At 39.8% G+C, this 18,850-nt stretch overlaps 1 protein-coding gene and 1 long non-coding RNA gene across 2 annotated transcripts; both read left to right on the top strand.

Moving 5' to 3' along the window:
- Positions 1-33: 33 nt before the first annotated feature.
- Positions 34-9,516, top strand: LOC122890277. The gene is made up of 4 exons (XR_006381071.1): positions 34-293; positions 3,869-3,953; positions 6,758-7,005; positions 7,897-9,516. It is a non-coding gene; the product is annotated as an uncharacterized LOC122890277 (long non-coding RNA).
- Positions 9,517-10,515: 999 nt separating this feature from the next.
- On the top strand, positions 10,516-13,335 carry LOC122890256 (protocadherin gamma-A1-like). Its single transcript, XM_044225957.1, has one exon. The coding sequence runs from the start codon at positions 10,772-10,774 to the stop codon at positions 13,205-13,207; it is 2,436 nt and encodes an 811-aa protein (XP_044081892.1). The 5' UTR covers positions 10,516-10,771; the 3' UTR covers positions 13,208-13,335.
- Positions 13,336-18,850: the final 5,515 nt, after the last annotated feature.

The following is an 18,850-nucleotide window of genomic DNA, read 5'->3' as shown; positions in this document are numbered from 1 at the left end:
GCGCGCGCAGGCGCAATTACGCTATCCGGGGACTTGTCCTCTCGCGAGAATTTGACTTAACGCGAGAAAAAGCTAATGTTTCTTAAAGAGCTACCGGTTTTGAAAATATTTAAAGGCAATGCTTGCAGGAAAAACACAGACCTTCAAGCTCACCTTTCCTGCTTTTTTAAGGCAGAACCTTTACCGGTCGCCGTGGGTCCGGATGGCTCCTAGGCTTCTGTGTGATTGCTGGAGATAGGGCATCCGTGCGGAAAGCGTCTTTGCCTTTGGAAACATCTCGGATGCTCCACACGGTATATCCAAATCTGGAGCAGATACAAAAAATTATACTTAACCATATAGTGGATTGTAAAGTACCCAAATCAGTGGAGTGAGAAGGACATGCTGACCACTATATAATTCTATGTTTTGTTGATGATGAAAATGCCCTGAGGGGACCCATGACTTAGGGACTGTTACTGTTTTGAAGGACCCCAAGGGAACATGGTGATTCCTCTTTTTAATGTGTTTGATGTAGATATAAATGTCAACAGGGAAGTAAGTGTTCTTCTGGAGGCACATATTCGTTTAGGACAGAGCTGTCTAACGAATGGTCTGATTGAAGTAGAATAAAATTGGAAGTATTACTCCCTATCATGCTTTTGCCTGTAATTTTTAAGTTAGGAATTTTTTTTTGTTCCACGTCTACTATTTTAAAACTGTTTATGCTTGTTTCTTCTATGGGTAATGAGGTATTCATTTGCATGTTTTGTAGTATTAAGGCCTAAATACGTAACAGTTTCCACTTGCACCTATTCATTTACATTCATTTTTTAGTAGGATCAGTTTGGTAAGCATCAAACTCATTAAAATTTTATTTCTATCTTCTAAAATACGAACTGCATATAAATTTGAAAGAGCTCACCTGAAATGTGATTAATACTTTCAAAATTTGCTTTATTTGTTTAGGCACTTACTCTCTTGCCCCAAATTGGAAGCTCTGTGATAGTCAGGAGTTTGTTGTTTCCCATGTTCATTGTGTCCCAGTGCCTAGTACCAAAACATGGGAGACACACAAGAAATATTGCCAATTGAAGGAAATAATTGATCCATGACATAAGAGAAAATGGCATAAATATAGTCTAATTCCCATAATGATTTGTGAGAGAAAATGGGTTTTATGTTACCTTAGAATGAGATAGATCCACTTTAGACACATTTTCTCTCTAGCCAAGAACAGTGCCAATTGTGAGTGGAGAGGTTTGGTAAAAGTGTGTGTGAATGTGTCTTCTTTGGTTTAGGTAGACTCTGATACTGTGTGTTATGGGAGGAAATTAAAATGGCCTGACACCAGTTCGTTTTGTTGTTGTTGTTAAGTTTGAAGGAGAAATTACATTCTTTCAGATAACTACATTAGTCCTTCTTGTTCTATAATGTGTTGAAGAATGTTAGCGGATTTAACAATAATTTCCAAAATCATTTATTTTCTTTTTGAAGGTGAACTTTTTTCACTGTGCTGTCCCTTAATTATACCTGGTTTTACTTATTTTATACATATAACAGGATATCTGCTGGCCTCTGCATAGTACTTTATTTAACCATATAAGATGTAAGGACATGCCTATAAATGAGAATAATCCAAATATTTCTTTGCATTTTAATTGCCAGAGTTTTATGATGCTCAAATAGCCTTGTCACAGAAAATAGCTTAAGATAAATTCTATGTAATTCTGACCTGCCAAAATTATGATATATTTTGGTTACTAACCTTTAAATGGAATATTTTTAAACCTTTTAATAAAAAGGATTAACTGAAGTTTCCTCTAAAGTAAATACCTCCTTCAGTCCTGAAACATATTTTCTGCTTATGATCTTAACATATTTTGCAAATGCTGTTTTTTTGAGGGAAAATTACATTGATCCTAAAACTAAGGGCTCTGGCACATCACCCATTACCCTAATGTCTATTGAAAAATCCAGGTTTTTAATTTTTTAAATTTTTAAGATTTTATTTATTTATTTGACAGACAGAGATCATAAGCAGGCAGAGAGTTGGGGGTGGAGCAGTCTCCCTGCTGAACAGAGAGCCTGATTCAGGACTTGATCCCAGGACCCTGAGATCATGACCTGAGCTGAAGGCAGAGGTTTAACCCACTGAGCCACTGAGGTGCCCCAATCCAGGTTTGTTTTTTTAAATCAAGCCCATTAGGCCTACAGAAACACTATAAATTGATGAAGGAATTACACTTCTGTAGTTGTTCCATGAAATACCTGGGATACTAGCAAACCAAAGATTTGGGGAGAGGAAAAAATTCCCCAGTGAGGTAACAAGTCCTCCAAAGACTTCCTTCCTATAATAAAGGAGTAGCACAATCAGGCTTATGCTGTGTGTTTGGAAATTCCCTTTAATAAACTCTTAAGTTCCTTATGTTGTGGAGATTAAAAAATTACAAGTGATGGGGTGCCTGGGTGGCTCAGTGGGTTAAAGCCTCTGCCTTCGGCTCAGGTCATGATCCCGGGGTCCTGGGATCCAGCCCCGCATGGGGCTCTCTGCTCGGTGGGGAGCCTGCTTCCCCCTCTCTCTGTCTCTGCCTGCCTCTCTGCCTACTTGTGATCTCTGTCTGTCAAATTAAAAAAAAAATCTAAAAAATCATGAGTGATGGAAGTATCCCTGCTTATATTTTAGAGATCAAAAATTATAGGGGTGAGGAAATTGCAGATATCCCAAAAAAGTACACTTATATATTGGCATATCATTATATAAACAGTAAAAAAAAAAAACAGGTTATCAGGGGTGCCTGCCTGGCTTAGTAGGTAAAGCATGTGACTCTTGATCTTGGGGTTGTAAGTTTGAGTCCCACATTGTGTGGGGAGATTACTTAAATATAAAAATCTTAGAGGGGCTCCTGGCTGGTTCAGTTGGAGGAGCATCCAACTCTTGATCATGGGGTTATGATTTTGAGCCCCACATTAGGTATAGAGAGAGATTACTTAAATAAGTAAAACAAGAAAATAAAATCTTGGAAAAAAAACCAGGTTAACTAAAATGTAGCAGTCTCCTGTATCAAGCAGAATGTTTTTTTAAAGATTTCATTTATTGAGAGAGAAATAAGAGGGCAAGCTTAGGTAAAATATAGCAGTATCCTGTGTCAAGTAGAATGTTATTTTGGGATTTTATTTATTTATTTGAGAGAGAGAGAGAGAGAGAGAGAGCAAGCATGAGCTGAGGGAGGGTTTGGGATCCTGATACAGGGCTTGATCTCAGAGTCCCAGGATCATGACCTGAACCAGAAGCAGACGCTTAACCAACTGAGCCACCGGGACACCCCAATTAGGATGTTTTCTATAGAAAAAAAAGATCAACCTAAATTGATACTGATTTAAACAATTAGAAAATCTGTTACCTTAAAAACCAGATAGTCTAGAGCAGCTCTGTACAGTTAGAAATATACTCTGAGCCACAGATTAAAGCCACTGATGTGATCTTAAATTATCTAGTAAGCACATTAAAGTGGTAAAAAGAAACATAAAATTTAAAAAAAGAAAGAAACGTAAAATTAATTTCAATAATTTTATTTACCTTAGTCCAAACTACCATTTCCACATGTAATCAATGTAGTAATTATTAATGATATATTTTACATTTTTACTTTGTACTAAATCTTCAAAACCTTGTACATAGTTTACACTCACAGCACATCTCAATTTGGAGTAGCCCTATTTCAAATGCTCAGGGGCCACATATAGCTGGTGGTTACTGTATTGAACAGTGCCATTCAAATATGGCTCCCTCTGGGCTTGACAGAATCATGACCTGGCACAAACTGTTTTCCTCTTCCTCATTTTGGAGAACGATTATTTATTTATACTTTTTCTGTTATTCTTTTAGCTTTGCCCTCATCTTGAGACTTCTAAAGTCTGTGGTCACAAGAAATCTGCTAGCAGTAACCAGGGGAGTTCCCTCCTTGTCTGTGGTAAGTTCAAAGAGTGGCTCCCCCAGCCAAAGTTCATCTTTCAATCTGATTAGACCAATTTAGGTCATGTACCTATGCCTATAATAATAGGCCTAGTAATAGTAATAATCACCAGAATAATCACCAGAATACCCTGAGCTATACCATTTTCAGTATGGTGGGGAGGAGGTGACATTTGATAATATCTGGAGATTTTTTTTGGAGATATTTTTGATAGTCACAACTATGGGAGTGGGTCTACTGGTATCTAGCGAGTAGAGGCCAAGAATGCTACTAAATATCAGAACAGCTTTCTTCCCCACAACAGAGTTATCTGGCCCAAAATAGTGCCATGGTTAGTCATCATATTAAGTCTATATTCCTAAGTAAACAATGACAAGAAGAATGAGACTATCATTATTGGCTTAGATCTATCAGAACCTATTACAACTATGAATAGGTTTAGCTTCCTGTTTCAGAGGATGGGCCTCTAAACTAAAAAAGGAAATGTCAGAAGAGGGCAAGGGGCATGGATAATGTCTTCATCCATTTGAGCTACTATAACAAAATACCATAAACTGAGTGGTTTGTAAACAACAGAAATTTATTTCTTAGTTCTGGGGCTTGAGAAGTTGGGAGATAAAGGTGCCAGCAGATTTGGTGTCTGGGTGAGGGCAAACTTCTGGCTCCATAAACAGCAGCCTTTTTACTGTAGCCTCACATGGTACAAGGGGTGAGGGAGTTCTCTGCAGCCTCTTTTACAAAGCACTAATGCCATTCATGAGACTGCACCCTCCTGAGCTAATCACCTCCCCAAAGCCCTACCTCCAAATACCATCACACTGGGAATTGAGTTTCAACATAAGAATTTTGAGGGGACACAAATACCAGTCTATATAAGCTACTAGTAGTATCATTGAAAGAACTGATCATTTGGGGGTTGTAATGGTATATGTGTCATTCCAAAAAAGATACAAGTGGACGGTAAGCCCATGAAAAGATGCTCAGCATCACTAATGGTTAGGGAAATGCCAATCAAAACAATGAGATACCACCTTACACCCATTATGATGGCTACTATAAAAAAAATACATAAATGTTAGCAAGTATTAAAATATTTGAAACCTTGTGCATTGTTGGTGGAAATGTAAAATGGCACAGCCACTGTAAAAAACTGTAGAATTTCCTCAAAAAATTAAAAATAGTATTACCATGTGATCTAGCAATTTTACTTCTCTGTATATACCCAAGAGAATTGAAAGCAGAGACTCAAAGGGACATTTGAGATTTTTTTTATTATTTGACAGAGAGAGAGATCACAAGTATGCAGAGAGGCAGGCAGAGAGGAGGAAGCAGGCTCCCTGCTGAGCAGAAAGCCTGATGTGGGGGGTCAATCCCAGGACCCTGAGATCATGACTGAAGCCGAAAGCAGAGGGCTAACCCACTGAGCCACCCAGGTGCCCCTCAAAGGGACATTTGCCCACCTATCCTCATAGCAATATTATTCACAGCAGCTGAAATTTGGAAGTAACGCAAGTGTCTATCAAATGAATGGATAAGCAAAATGTGGTCTGTACATACAGTGGAATATTGTTCAGCCTTAAAAAGGAAGGAACTTTTGACAGTTGCTACATCACAGATGAACTTCAAGGATATTATGCTATGGAAATATGCCAGTCATAAGACAATAAATACTGCTTGATCCCACTTGTGTGAGGTATTTAGAGTAGCCAAAATCATAGAAAATAGATGGTGTTTGCCAGGGGCTGGAGAGAAGGGAGAATGAAGAGTTATTAAGTAATGGGTATGGGTTTCAGTTTTACAAGATGAAAAGTGTTCTGGAGATGGATGGTGGTAATGGTTGCACAACATTATGAATGTATTTTAATACCACTGAACTGTGCACTTAAAATTGTTTGAAAAATGGTTAAAATGTTAAGTTTTATATTATGTGTATATTACCACAAAACAAAGAAAAAGTATTATGTATTAACGAAGTATGAGTAGTCATCAAATACGATATAATAATTATATAATTACTGGTGATTTTAAATTTTTATGAGTATTTTCTATTTTTGTATAGTAAAAATTTTTATTATAGAATTTACAGTGAGAGTATCTTTTCATAATGAAAAATTCTTTTTACAATGGATAATTTTTTTTAAAGATTTTTATTTATTTATTTGACAGAGAGAGATTACAAGTAGGCAGAGAGGCAGGCAGAGAGAGAGGAGGAAGCAGGATCCCCTCTGAGCAGAGAGCCCGATGCGGGACTCGATCCCAGGACCCTGAGATCATGACCCGAGCCGAAGGCAGAGGCTTAACCCACTGAGCCACCCAGGCGCCCACAATGGATAATTTTTTGAGCAAAAATTTTTTTAAGGAAAAGAAGCTTCTTCTTTATCGTCCTCATACCAAGAGGGAAAATTCTATATGAATTATTTTAAGTTGATGAATTTTAATAAAAGTGCTTGGTTTAAGTTTTGTGAAAATTCCATTTTTTAATATTTTGTCAAAAATAAATAACGACTTACAGCCTTTGTCTAAAATAAGCCCTGGAAATAAAGCAAATACAGTCACCTGATTGAGAAATTACATGCAGTAGATATAGTACCAGGCCTCTGGGTGCCGCTGTCTCCTAATCCGTGGATAGAGTGAAACAAAGCAATCCGTTAGCATTCTGACCCAGTGATCCCCGCCGACTTGTGAAATGCGTCTGGCGTGGATTCCAAATGCCTTCTCTACCACCATCTTTTCCAAATATCTGGATCAGAAATGCCAGGATGTTTAATGAACCAGAGTGAAGTGCTGCCTTTTCTTTCCAGCACACCTTTGTAATCTGGAAGCCACCATGGCAAGGTATATTAAGATCTGAGAAGGAGCATCAAGAATAGATAAGAAGACCCCCACCGGGAAGATGCTTGGCGGGCAGGAAGCGGTTTCCCTTACTGGCGTCTTTGTTCTGTCTAGTGAACTACACATCAGGTGCGCTGTGAGAGTCCAGAAGAAAAGCCAGTGGTTTAAAAGTGGAGAAACTGGGCAAAGATATGCGTCTTGGTGACTGGAACTACGGGTGAGTGCTGGGAAGCCTCTTTTTACTGCCAGCGCCAGCAAGGACAGCAGGGAGGAACTGGAGAATGACAGGCTAGATCTAGCAGGTATGCTAAAGGAAGTCTTTGGGATCTTGAATCTGAAACCCTCCTTTGGAAATCCCATAAATGCTTTTCATATAAATATATTCGCCCTGGATATAAATAATTTGTGGCTTTTAATACATTTTGTTTTGAAAATTGTAGGAAACATCTTAATAGTAGCATATTCATTCTTAAACCCCAGTATGTTTGGATCCTGCAAGTAATTCTCTATGAATTTATCACATTAATTTCAATACCCATCTCCGTAGTCCCCACAAGTAAAAGAGATGAGTAGGGCAGGAATGGACCAAAGAACAGAGCTGCCACCACTTCATGGTGGGGAGCAGTAGAAGCAGCTCATGACAAGATATAAGAGATGGAGGCTAATGCCAGTCCTCCCATACTGAGCCACAAGGAGTACAGCACAGTTCACCTGCCCTCTACCACATCATCTGCATTCGTCAGGTGGTTCCCCACTGACCTAGGTGACACCCTTAAGGTAGAGTTCCCCTACACTTACTACACAGTCTCCCAGGGAATATAGCAAATATCTGTCATCCAGTAATAACAGTGCCATCTTTGATTTTGGAACATGACAGTTGCAACATTTAGTAGAAGAGAAGATTGGAGGCAGTTTAAGGGTCCATTTCAGAATCCTGATTGAAGTGGAGGTTGAGAACTATAATGCTGTGCAGATGACTTTCAGCTGGCTGTGTAGGCAAGGCAAGAACTCTGGTTGCCCAAGCCAAAACAGTGCAGAGATAAAAGATATTGTAGAAAGTAATAAACAAGCAATTCACCTATAAGAATTACTTTGTAATTCTTTCTAGATACAGGCAGAAGGAATTCTAAACTGGGAACAGTACTTGAAGTACAGTGTCACCACCCGAGCCACCAAGGATAAGCTATTCTCTCCTCCAGCACAAACATCACCCTGCAAATCACCCCCATCAACAAAAATGCTTTTGTTTTCCAGCAGACCTCTTATATGGCCCAAGAGAATGGGAATGCCTGCTCAAAGCCTCCATTGCACACTTTAGTGCTTCTTACCCAGATGCGGGGCCCTATGTGCCTATTTCTTCCTGACCAGCAACCCAGTACCGTGTGCATCATCATCCATTGTGTCTTAGTGCAGAGCACGATGATGTTCACTGCAGGCTCCTTGTGATGGTGGGCCACCACAATGAAAATGCACAGGCAGCACTGTGCCAGGAGCTGCAGCCAGAAATCATGCCCTCTTGGATGTGGCACCATGTACAGTGCAACTGGCTACCTGGTCACTAAGGTGGACGTCAAGTGAAGAGCCTTGCCTGGCTATCCTATTACATGCTTCAGACCAGCTAATATGATTCTTCAACCTGGGGAGGCACAAGAGTGAGATTAGCACTCCGGTCCTGTGAGCAGCAGAGACGCTGCTCTATAGGGCTTGCTGGTCACTGCACATAATACCAACAGTCATCATCCTACAGCTAGTCTTTGCCTACAGTTTAGAGGAATTGCTTCCAGAACCCAGCAATGGCCCGGTACCTGCTGGCAGGCAGACAGAGCCACAGTTTTACCTGGTTGTGGCCTTGTCCTTTGTATCCATGCTCTTCTCCTCACAGTGACTTTGGCCATCACCCTGGTCCTGTGAGGCTCCGCCAGCCCTACTTTCAGTCTGGTCTTTGGTCCAAGCCTAGATTTGGAGTCGCTTTTACTTCAGCAAGTGAGATTTGCCCTATTTCTGCAGTCCTTTTGTGGCTTCGGATATTTTGCTAAATTTTAATTTTATTTCTTTCACTCAAGAAACATCTTTTAAGTGTATGTTCTCTTTGGTGCCTGCACTGCAACCTTCAATATTACATTGGATTGAAATATCTACCTGTGAGTTTTAACACTTTTATTTTGTAAATATCCTGTTCTAAATCAACTCTGCTTGTTTTTTTTGCTGTTGTTGGAGGAAGAGAAGCTCTACAAATTCACTTTCTAGTTGCTGTGTGTTTTTAAATTTCTTTCATTTGTCCAGACAGTCGTGTTGGTGAAAAGTTTGTGCCTATTAGTGCACATTCTAAAAACTTACATTTTCTGGTAAAAAAAGCCCTCTCCTTGCATTAGTTAAAGAGGTTCACTGAATATTTAAGTTACTGCCTTTGGACTCCATATGCTTGTTTTGAGAAGCTGAGAAACCATACATTTGGTTATACAGGAATGAATATTCTCTTTCCAAAAACTATTCTTGTGACCTTTGTTTCCTTTATTGCTTTATTTTCTCTACTCTTTTCAGTCATATCCATAGGTTGACTGCCAGTATCTGGCCCAATTTGTTCCTAAAATGTTAACCTCTGGGATGCAGAGAACATTCTTCCCTAACTTTTGGGTAAAGATAAATCACTCAAAGCCTCAAGGCATTTTACTTAGTAAACTTTTACTAATTTTGCAATGAGTAAAAGAAGGAAGGCAATCTACTTTAAAAATTTTGCTATTGGGGCGCCTGGGTGGCTCAGTGGGTTAAAGCCTCTGCCTTCTGCTCGGGTCATGATCCCAGGGTCCTGGGATCGAGCCCCACGTCAGGCTCTCTGCTCAGTGGAGAGCCTGCTTCCCCTTCTTTCTCTGACTGCCTCTCTGCCTACTTGTGATCTCTGTCTGTCAAATAAATAAATAAAATCTTTAAAAAAAATTTCTATTAATAAAACCAGTTTCTCTTGGAGAAAATATTAAGTGTGATTTTAGGAGAACACATATTATTTAAGGGCTTGTCTAAAAATAAAGATGTGGCCATTTTCTTCTCAGTTTTGAAGAATAATATCACTACCTCTTGTGTCTCTTAAATTTGAAGTCTAAATTAGATACTCATATGACATTTTCCAGTGAAATTCTATTCAAAATATATTGCCTTTGAGTGAATTAAAGGTCTTTTAAAATCCACATAATACATAGACACTTCAGAAACGAGTTTTGAAAAATAAGAAATCGTTAAAACACATCCTTCAAAATTCAATGGTTTCTGATAAATATTCAAAGCACAATGGAAAGAAAATGGACAGTCCAATTTTTAAAAGTCTAGCTTACATTTTAAAAATTTATTTATCCTCTAGTTTTTATTTGATTCACCAAAGGGTAGTTGCTCTTCTGTGTAGCCTGAGAAACTGTCAAGTGGTCAAGATATACTAGAGAAGTGGAGGTATGATTTTTGTTCCTTGTGATGATATTACCTGAATAGCAAATAGGGAAAGCAGATAGCTTAGGTATATTGAGATTTACTGTATATTGCAATTTAGTAACAGTTAGATATGATTAAATAAACATAATAGTTTCTCATTTTCATTATTATATTATATTATATTATATTATATTATAATCAATAACTACTTCCTTGACAATAAACCAAGACTTAAGGAAAGATAGATGAGGTTAACAAAGGTAAGTTTCAGTATTATCTAGGAGTGTAGTAACTGGTGAGGACTCTGGGCGCCGCTGTTCACCAGTCTGGGAGATAAAGGCTGCGCGTGCGCACTCTCACCCCCAAAGGAAAAAGAAAAAAAAGAGCTTCTTAGAACCTCCATCATCGTCAGATTGAAAACAGTCTCCCTGAAGCTTCCCAGACCCTACTTCTGGACCACTTTCCGCTCTGAAATCTTCTGAAAATTCGGTTAATTTAGGCTCAGAAGAATAGAGAAACAATACTCTCGGTACCGGACTGGGAGTAAACTACGAAGCGAGAGAGCAATGGTGATTCGGGGGAAGCAGCTCAGCTGCAGTGAGCTGTTCCTGCTATGCCTTTTTCTGGGACTGTCGTGGGAAGCTTGGGCTGGAAAGATCCGATACATGGTGCCAGAAGAGACAGACAAAGCTTTCTTCGTGGGCAACATCGCTGAAGACCTGGGGCTGCAACCTCAGGAGCTCACAGAGCGCAGAGTTCGCATCATCTCTAGAGGTAGGACGCAGCTTTTTGCTCTGAACCCTCGAAGTGGCAGCTTGGTCACAGCGGGCAGGATAGACCGGGAGGAGCTCTGTGCACAGAGTGTGCAGTGTCTGGTGAGTTTTAACATCTTGGTAGAGGATAAAATGAAGCTTTTCCCTGTTGAAGTGGAAATAATTGATATTAATGACAACACTCCCCAGTTTCAGTTAGAGGACGTGGAATTTAAAATGAATGAAATAACTACTCCAGGTACCAGGATCCCTCTACCTTTGGGGCAAGATCTTGATGTGGGTATGAATTCACTGCAGAGCTACCAGCTCAGCTCCAATCCTCATTTCTCCCTGGATGTGCAACAGGGAGCTGATGGATCCCAACTCCCAGAGATGGTGCTGCAGAGTCCCCTGGATAGGGAAGAAGAAGTTGTGCACCACCTCCTCCTCACGGCCTCTGATGGGGGCAACCCAGTCCTTTCAGGAACCCTCCGCATTCATGTTCAGGTGGTAGATGCAAATGACAACCCTCCAGCATTTACTCAAGCACAGTACCACACGAGTGTCCCAGAGAATGTGCCACTGGGCACTCGGCTGCTTACAGTAAAAGCTACTGACCCAGATGAAGGAGTCAATGGGGAAGTAGCATACTCATTTCACAATATAGACCACAAAATAGCCCAGATATTTCAGCTGGATTCTTACACTGGAGAAATATCAAATAAGGAAGCCTTGGATTTTGAAGAATACAAAATTTATTCAATGGAAATTCAGGCTCAGGATGGGGCAGGCCTCATGGCCAGAGCTAAGGTGCTGGTCAAAGTTCTGGACATAAATGATAATGCCCCAGAGGTGACCATGACCTCTGTCACCACTTCAGTCCCAGAAAACTTTCCTCCTGGAGCTATAATTGCTCTTATCAGTGTGCATGACCAGGACTCTGGAGACAACGGTGATACTACCTGTTCCATTCCTGGAAATCTACCCTTTAAATTAGAAAAGTTGGATGATAATTTTTACCATTTAGTGACAGAAAGAACACTGGACAGAGAACTTACCTCTAGGTACAACATCACAGTAACAGCAACAGATCAGGGAACTCCAGCTCTATCTACTGAAACTCACATTTCACTGCAAGTGACAGATATCAATGACAACCCTCCTGTTTTTCCCCAGGACTCCTACTCTACCTTCATTCTAGAAAACAATCCTCGAGGTGCCTCCCTCTTTTCTGCAACAGCCCATGATGCTGACAGCAATGAGAATGCACTAGTCACTTACTCCTTGGTGGAGGACACCATCCAGGGAGTGCCTTTGTCCTCGTATGTTTCCATCAACTCAGACACTGGAGTCTTATATGCCCTGAGATCCTTCGACTATGAACAGTTACGGGACTTGCAATTGAGAGTGGTAGCATGTGACAGTGGCGACCCGCCGCTCAGCAGCAATGTGTCATTGAGCCTATTCATACTGGACCAGAATGACAACACACCGGAAATTCTTTACCCCGCTCTCCCCACTGATGATTCCACAGGTGTGGAGCTGGCGCCCCGATCCGCAGAGCCCGGCTACCTGGTCACCAAGGTGGTGGCGGTGGACAGAGACTCTGGCCAGAACGCCTGGCTGTCCTACCGCCTGCTCAAGGCCAGCGAGCCAGGGCTCTTCGCGGTGGGGCTGCACACAGGCGAGGTGCGCACAGCGCGGGCCCTGCTGGACAGAGACGCGCTCAAGCAGAGCCTGGTGGTGGCGGTGCAGGATCACGGGCAGCCCCCTCTGTCGGCCACCGTCACGTTCACCGTGGCCGTGGCCGACAGCATTCCGGACGTCCTGGCGGACCTGGGCAGCATCGGGACCCCCGTCGACCCAGACGATGCGGACCTCACGCTCTATCTGGTGGTGGCGGTGGCGGCCGTCTCCTGCGTCTTCCTCGCCTTCGTCATCGTGCTGCTGGCGCTCAGGCTGAGGCGCTGGCGCGCGTCGCGCGTGCTCCAGGCTTCAGGAGGCGGGCTGGTGGGCGTGCCGGCCTCGCACTTCGTGGGCGTGGACGGGGTGCGGGCTTTCCTGCAGACCTACTCGCACGAGGTGTCCCTCACAGCGGACTCGCGCAAGAGTCACCTGATCTTCCCCCAGCCCAACTACGCGGACACGCTCATCAGCCAGGAGAGCTGTGGGAAAAGCGAGCCTCTTCTGGTAACTCAGGATTTACTTGAAGACAAAAAGGAAACATTTTCTCAGGTAAACTTCTACTAAACTTTTCTAGGTAAAAATAATTACTGAGTTTATTTACTGTCACTCTTTACTATTAACAGTTCTGTTACCCTCATATTTTTGTAGATTTCTATTTACAGATTCTGGGAAATTATTATTAAATGTTTATATCCAGGGGCACCTGAGTGGCTCAGTGGGTTAAGCCTCTGCCTTTGGCTCAGGTCATGATCCCAGAGTCCTGGATCGAGCCCCACCTCGGTTTCTCTGCTCAGCGGGAGGCCAGCTTCCTCCCTCTCTGCCTGCCTCTCTGCCTACATGTGATCTCTCTTTCAAATACATAAATAAAATATTTTTAAAATGAAGAGCATTGCATCAGAAACAAGAAAATACAACTTCTAATATTTTCTTGCTTTCCTCTGGTCAAATAATTTAATTTTTCTTGTTTTACCATTCTCTTATCTGGAAAGGATAGGGTTTGACTAGAAAAGATCCACCAATATTTATGTGACTAACAATGCTTTAAATTTCTCTCAGTTATAAATACTAATTTATCCCTAAACTTAGAATAAATGTCATCTGACAAGTCCTCTTTTATTTGGGGACATTTGAAAAGGTAAAGGTTGTCTAAAATATTATTTTTAGTTGTGTTAGGATTAAGTTATAGGAATATATATGTGTATATATATATATATGTTGGGAATTTTTGTGGAATATCTTAGCCCTTTGTTTCATCTTTTATTTTGAGATAATTCATGTATTCTGAGGAATATATTAGATGTTTAAGAACTTATGAAATGAGGTAATAAAGTGAATGACAGGAAATTTACTATGCAACTTGAGAAGTTGTTTTGAAGCCTCCTGACTTGTATATTATGCCTATAATGGAAGTGACTAACAAAAACCAAGTATATATTCCGTTTTAATGTGTGTGTTAACTCTTCTCAAGAAATGTTTCATAGGGGAGTAAGTCCATGCTTTGATAAACTTACTCTGCTCCAATAAATTAAAGAGCTAAACAAACTATAAAAATAAAAAATCAAAAGCTTGGTAAGGCATAAATAAAAGATAAATATATATATGGGTCAGAGATGGAACAGAAAGTAGTGAGCCACACTAAAGCTATGGGAATTCTCATCTTGGCTTAGATACAAGCATAAGATCAGGAGGTGGTTCCAGCAATGTTACAGGGACAGAGTGCTTCAGGCTAAACAAGGAACCTAAGCCAGACTTACTACAGACTTACTACTAGAATCCAAAATAAGCAGTTCGGCCCCTCAACTACCTAAAACAGGGAGAAACTGCATGAAAATGCTGCCTACCAATTCCTGTGGTCATGACTTTTTGCAACCTGCAGACCAAAGGTGAAAAGTGGATACACTTCTGAAGTGCTAGCTTCAGAAGATGAACACCAAGTTTCTTAGACATGAGCTGTAATATTCACACTACTACTGCTGCACACCATTAAAAGACCTACTTGTGTCCTGGGACCTGGAATAAAAACAATTTTAAAACTAAACAATTTTAAAACTATAAGAGACAAAACCCTGAACCCAGGAGGGAGGGAGAGTGGGAGAGAAAATAGAAGAGAGAGAGCAATTAAGAAACTCTTCCACTTAAAATAAATCTACAAACCAGGGACACCTGGGTGGCTCGGTTGGACTGCTGCCTTCAGCTCAGGTCATGATCCCAGTGTTCTGGGATCGAGTCCCACATCGGGCTTCTTGCTCAGCAGGAAGCCTGCTTCTCCCTCTGCCTCTGCCTGCCACTCTGTCTGCCTGTGCTCACTCTCTCTGACAATAAATCAATAAATCTACAAACCAAAATCTTGAAACATCATCTTCTGGAGTTATTGTTGCTAGTGAGATACTTTCAACAAATTGTCGTTATTTTTAAGGTATCTCTGTTTTCTGTCTAATGGCTTTTTAAAAAATTCTCTCATCCTTCTATATGTCTAAGCGTTGATTTTTATTTTTATTTTCTGTTTGGAGTACACTCTCAATAACATAAGTTATTTCATGGGGCACCTGGGTGGCTCAATTGGCTAAGTATCTTATTCTTTATTTTTTTTAAAAGATTTTATTTATTTATTTGACAGAGAGAGATCACAAGTAGGCAGAGAGGCAGGCAGAGGGAGAGGAGGAAGCAGGCTCCCTGCCGAGCAGAGAGCCCAATGCGGGACTCGATCCCAGGACCCTGAGATCATGACCTGAGCCGAAGGCATCGGCTTAACCCACTGAGCCACCCAGGCGCCCATAAGTATCTTATTCTTGGTTTCAGCTCAGGTCATGACCTCAGGGTCCTGGGATGGATCCCTCCAGTGAGCTCCATGCTCAGCGGGGAGTCAGCTTGACTCTGCTCCTCTGGCCCTCCCCATGTGCACGCACTTTTCTCTCTCTCTCTCAAATAAATAAATCTTTTTAAAAAGTGACATTAAAAAAAAGTTACATTAGTTATTTCAATTCTGGATTTTCTCAGCTCCTGTTAATTTAAAATTTTTTATTTTATATGTATATAAGTTAGCTAAATTTAGCTATTAAAATACAGAAATTATGAAGCTGGATGATTTTTAAAACCCATATATATTCTGCCAATAAGATACATACTTAAAGCAAATTCTACTAAAATAGTGAAAATACAAATATATATGTGGACACACAAAGAAAGCAGTCATGTCAGTTTTAATATAACAGCAAGTAGTGTTTAAGACAACAAACATTAATGGTGATTTTTTAAAAGATTTTATTTATTTATTTGACAGAGAGAGACACAGCAAGAAAGGGAACACAAGCAGGTGGAGTGGGAGAGGGAGAAGCAGGCTTCCCGCTGAGAAGGGAGTCCGATGTGGGGCTTGATCCTAGGACCCTGGAATCATGACTGGAGCGAAGGCAGACACTTAATAACTGAGCCACCCAGGTGCCCCAATGGTGGTTTTTTTTTTAATGAACTGCTCATAATTACGAAAAACCAGACAAACAAAAAGATATAAAAAATATAAGCCCCCATCACTGAGCAATATAGCTTTGAAAAGAATACCAGGAGATTTAAACTCAGTGTCATAAGAAATAATATACCCAACAGGGACAAAATTACTAAGCATACAGAAAATTTGAACAATAGAATCTATAAGCTTGATCTAATAAATCTGTATAGAATCCTATGTACAACAAATACAGAATAGCCATTCTTTACATGAACATATGGAATCTACAGCAATTTACTACATAGTCATAAAAAAGAGTAAATTTCAAAGTATCAATAATATATGTACCTTATAACATGTACTTAATCCATAAGGCTAGGGTGGAGAAAATAGAGACAGGTAGGTAAAAGGGTACAAACTTACAGTTGTAAGATGAATAAGGCCTGGGGCTCCTGGGTGGCTCAGTCCTTAAGCATCTGCCTTCAGCTCAGGTCATGATCCCATGGTGCTGGGATCGAGTCCTGCTTCGGTCTTCCTGTGTGGTGAGCCTGCTTCTTCCTCTACCTTTGCCTGCCGCTCCCCCTGCTTGTGCTCACACACACACTCTCTCTCTGTGTCAAATAAACAAATAAAATCTTTAAAAGAAAAGAATAAGGCCTGAGTATCTATTATATAACATGGAGACTACAGTTGATAATATTAAATTTTGTTGTATAATAGAAATTTTTTCAGAGAGAACTTAAGTGTTCTCACACATATAAAGAAGTAAATATTTGAGGTGATGGATGTGTTAATTAAATCAATAAGGGGAATCCTTTCACGATGTATACATATATGATATCATTACGTTGTACACTTTAAATATCTTACAATTTTATTTATTAATTGTACCTCAATAAAACTGGAAAATTACAAAGCAAATATTTAACAATAGTAAAAAGGAAACAAAAAAAGTTTGGACACTTAAATCTATACCCCTAAATTACTCTTGGATTTTAAAAAACCACAATGGAAATAAGAACTATTTAGAAAGGAACAAAAATTAGGGGCGCCTGGGTGGTTCAGATGGTTAAGCATCTGCCTCCAGCTCAGGTCATGATCCCAGGGTCCTGGGATTGAGCCCTGCATGGGGCTTCTCACTCAGCAGGGAGCCTGCTCCCCCCTCCCCCCCCCCGCCTGCTTCTCTGCCTACTTGTGATTTCTGTCTGTAAATTAATAAATAAAATCTTTTAAACAAAGGAAAAAAATTAAAATATTATTTAAAACTGTGGAATACAGGGACACCTGGTTGGCTCAATCAGTTGAACATGCAACTCTTGATCTCAGGGTCATGCGTTTGAGCCCCATGTTGGATGTGGAGCATATTTAAAATTAAATTAAATTAAATTGTGGAATACAGCTGAAAGAGTACCTAGGGGTAAATTTATAGACAAATAAAATAACTAAAAGCAAAACAAATTATTTAAAATAAGTGAGTTTAGCAAGACACCAAGAAACAAGGCAAACAAGAAAGATTGTATCAGCATAAACTTTAAGAAAATAATAGGGAAAAAACAATGCTTAGAGTATAACTTATTAATATACAAACAAGAAAGAATTCTGATGATAAAGCAATAGAAGCAGACAGTAAAAGTCATACCAGTGGGGAGAAATTAAAATTAAAATTAAAATTAAAATTAAAATTCTGTGAAGTCCCGTGCTAGGACTAATATAGAGTAGGCAGACGGCCTACTAAAAAATTGTTTTTAAGGATTCTAAAAGAAAACCCTAAATTCTGATTAAAAACAAAGACTTGGAAAAGGAGAAAGGAAAGCAGGAGAGACTGGGGGAAAATAAAACAATTTGATTCAAAGCAAGAAGAATGAGTGGGAAATAATATCAGAGTAAAAACAGCTATTGCCAAAGACCAAGAACAGATAATTCCTTTTTTTAAAGGTTGTTAAAATTTTATTTATCTGAGAGAGAGAGTGAGAGAGGAGAGTGTCAGAAGGAGAAGCAGACTCCCTGTTGAGCAGGGAGCCCGATGCGGGACTCCATCCAAGGACTCTAGGATCATGACCTGAGCCCAAGGCAGTCGCTTAACCAACTGAGCCACCAAAGCACCGTAAAACAGTAATTCTTTAGAGAACTGCAGTAAGGGATGTTGAACAGTTATTCAATGAGTACTGAAAACATCAAAACAATGTTGATGAAAAGATTTTAAAAATCTAAAAAAGTAGAGGCCCTACTAGAAAACAAGGTGAGTCAATATCACTGGTTTCCATTTTTTCCATTCTCAGAGGAATGGATAAAAATAAAAATGAAAAAAGTTCAACAAGGAAGAAACCAAAAGATAAACAGACTGAAGTGAGATCAGAAGTGGGCAATCTCATTTAAGAAGTTGATTCAAAATTTTAATTAAGACAGTATCAAACCCAATCTACCATATACTAAAAAATAATATTATAATTATGACTAAATAGAGTTTATTTTAAGGATGCAAGGATATTCTAATGTAAGAAAATCTAATAATGGAAAACTCCATATTAATAAATTAAAGATAAAAAACCACATATTCATTTAAATAGAGGCATAATAAAGCTCTTGAGAATATTCAACACATGATTAAAATTGTTTAGCAAAATAGGAATTGAAGGAAACATCTTTAACCTGATAGAGTACTTACAAAAACTTAGAGGACTACCCAAAGCAATCTACAGATTCAGTGCAATCCCTATCAAAATCCCAGTGATTTTTTTTTTGCAGAAATAGAAAAAAATCTAAAA

Source organism: Neovison vison, chromosome 1 (genome assembly GCF_020171115.1).
Source record: "Neovison vison isolate M4711 chromosome 1, ASM_NN_V1, whole genome shotgun sequence".
In the NCBI taxonomy this organism is placed as follows: domain Eukaryota; kingdom Metazoa; phylum Chordata; class Mammalia; order Carnivora; family Mustelidae; genus Neogale; species Neogale vison.
This window is presented reverse-complemented; position numbering and strand designations above follow the sequence as displayed.

What these genes read in the sequence shown, in the direction of transcription:
- LOC122890256 (XM_044225957.1), top strand. Translation starts at nt 10,772, where the DNA reads ATGGTGATTCGGGGGAAGCAGCTCAGCTGCAGTGAGCTGTTCCTGCTA.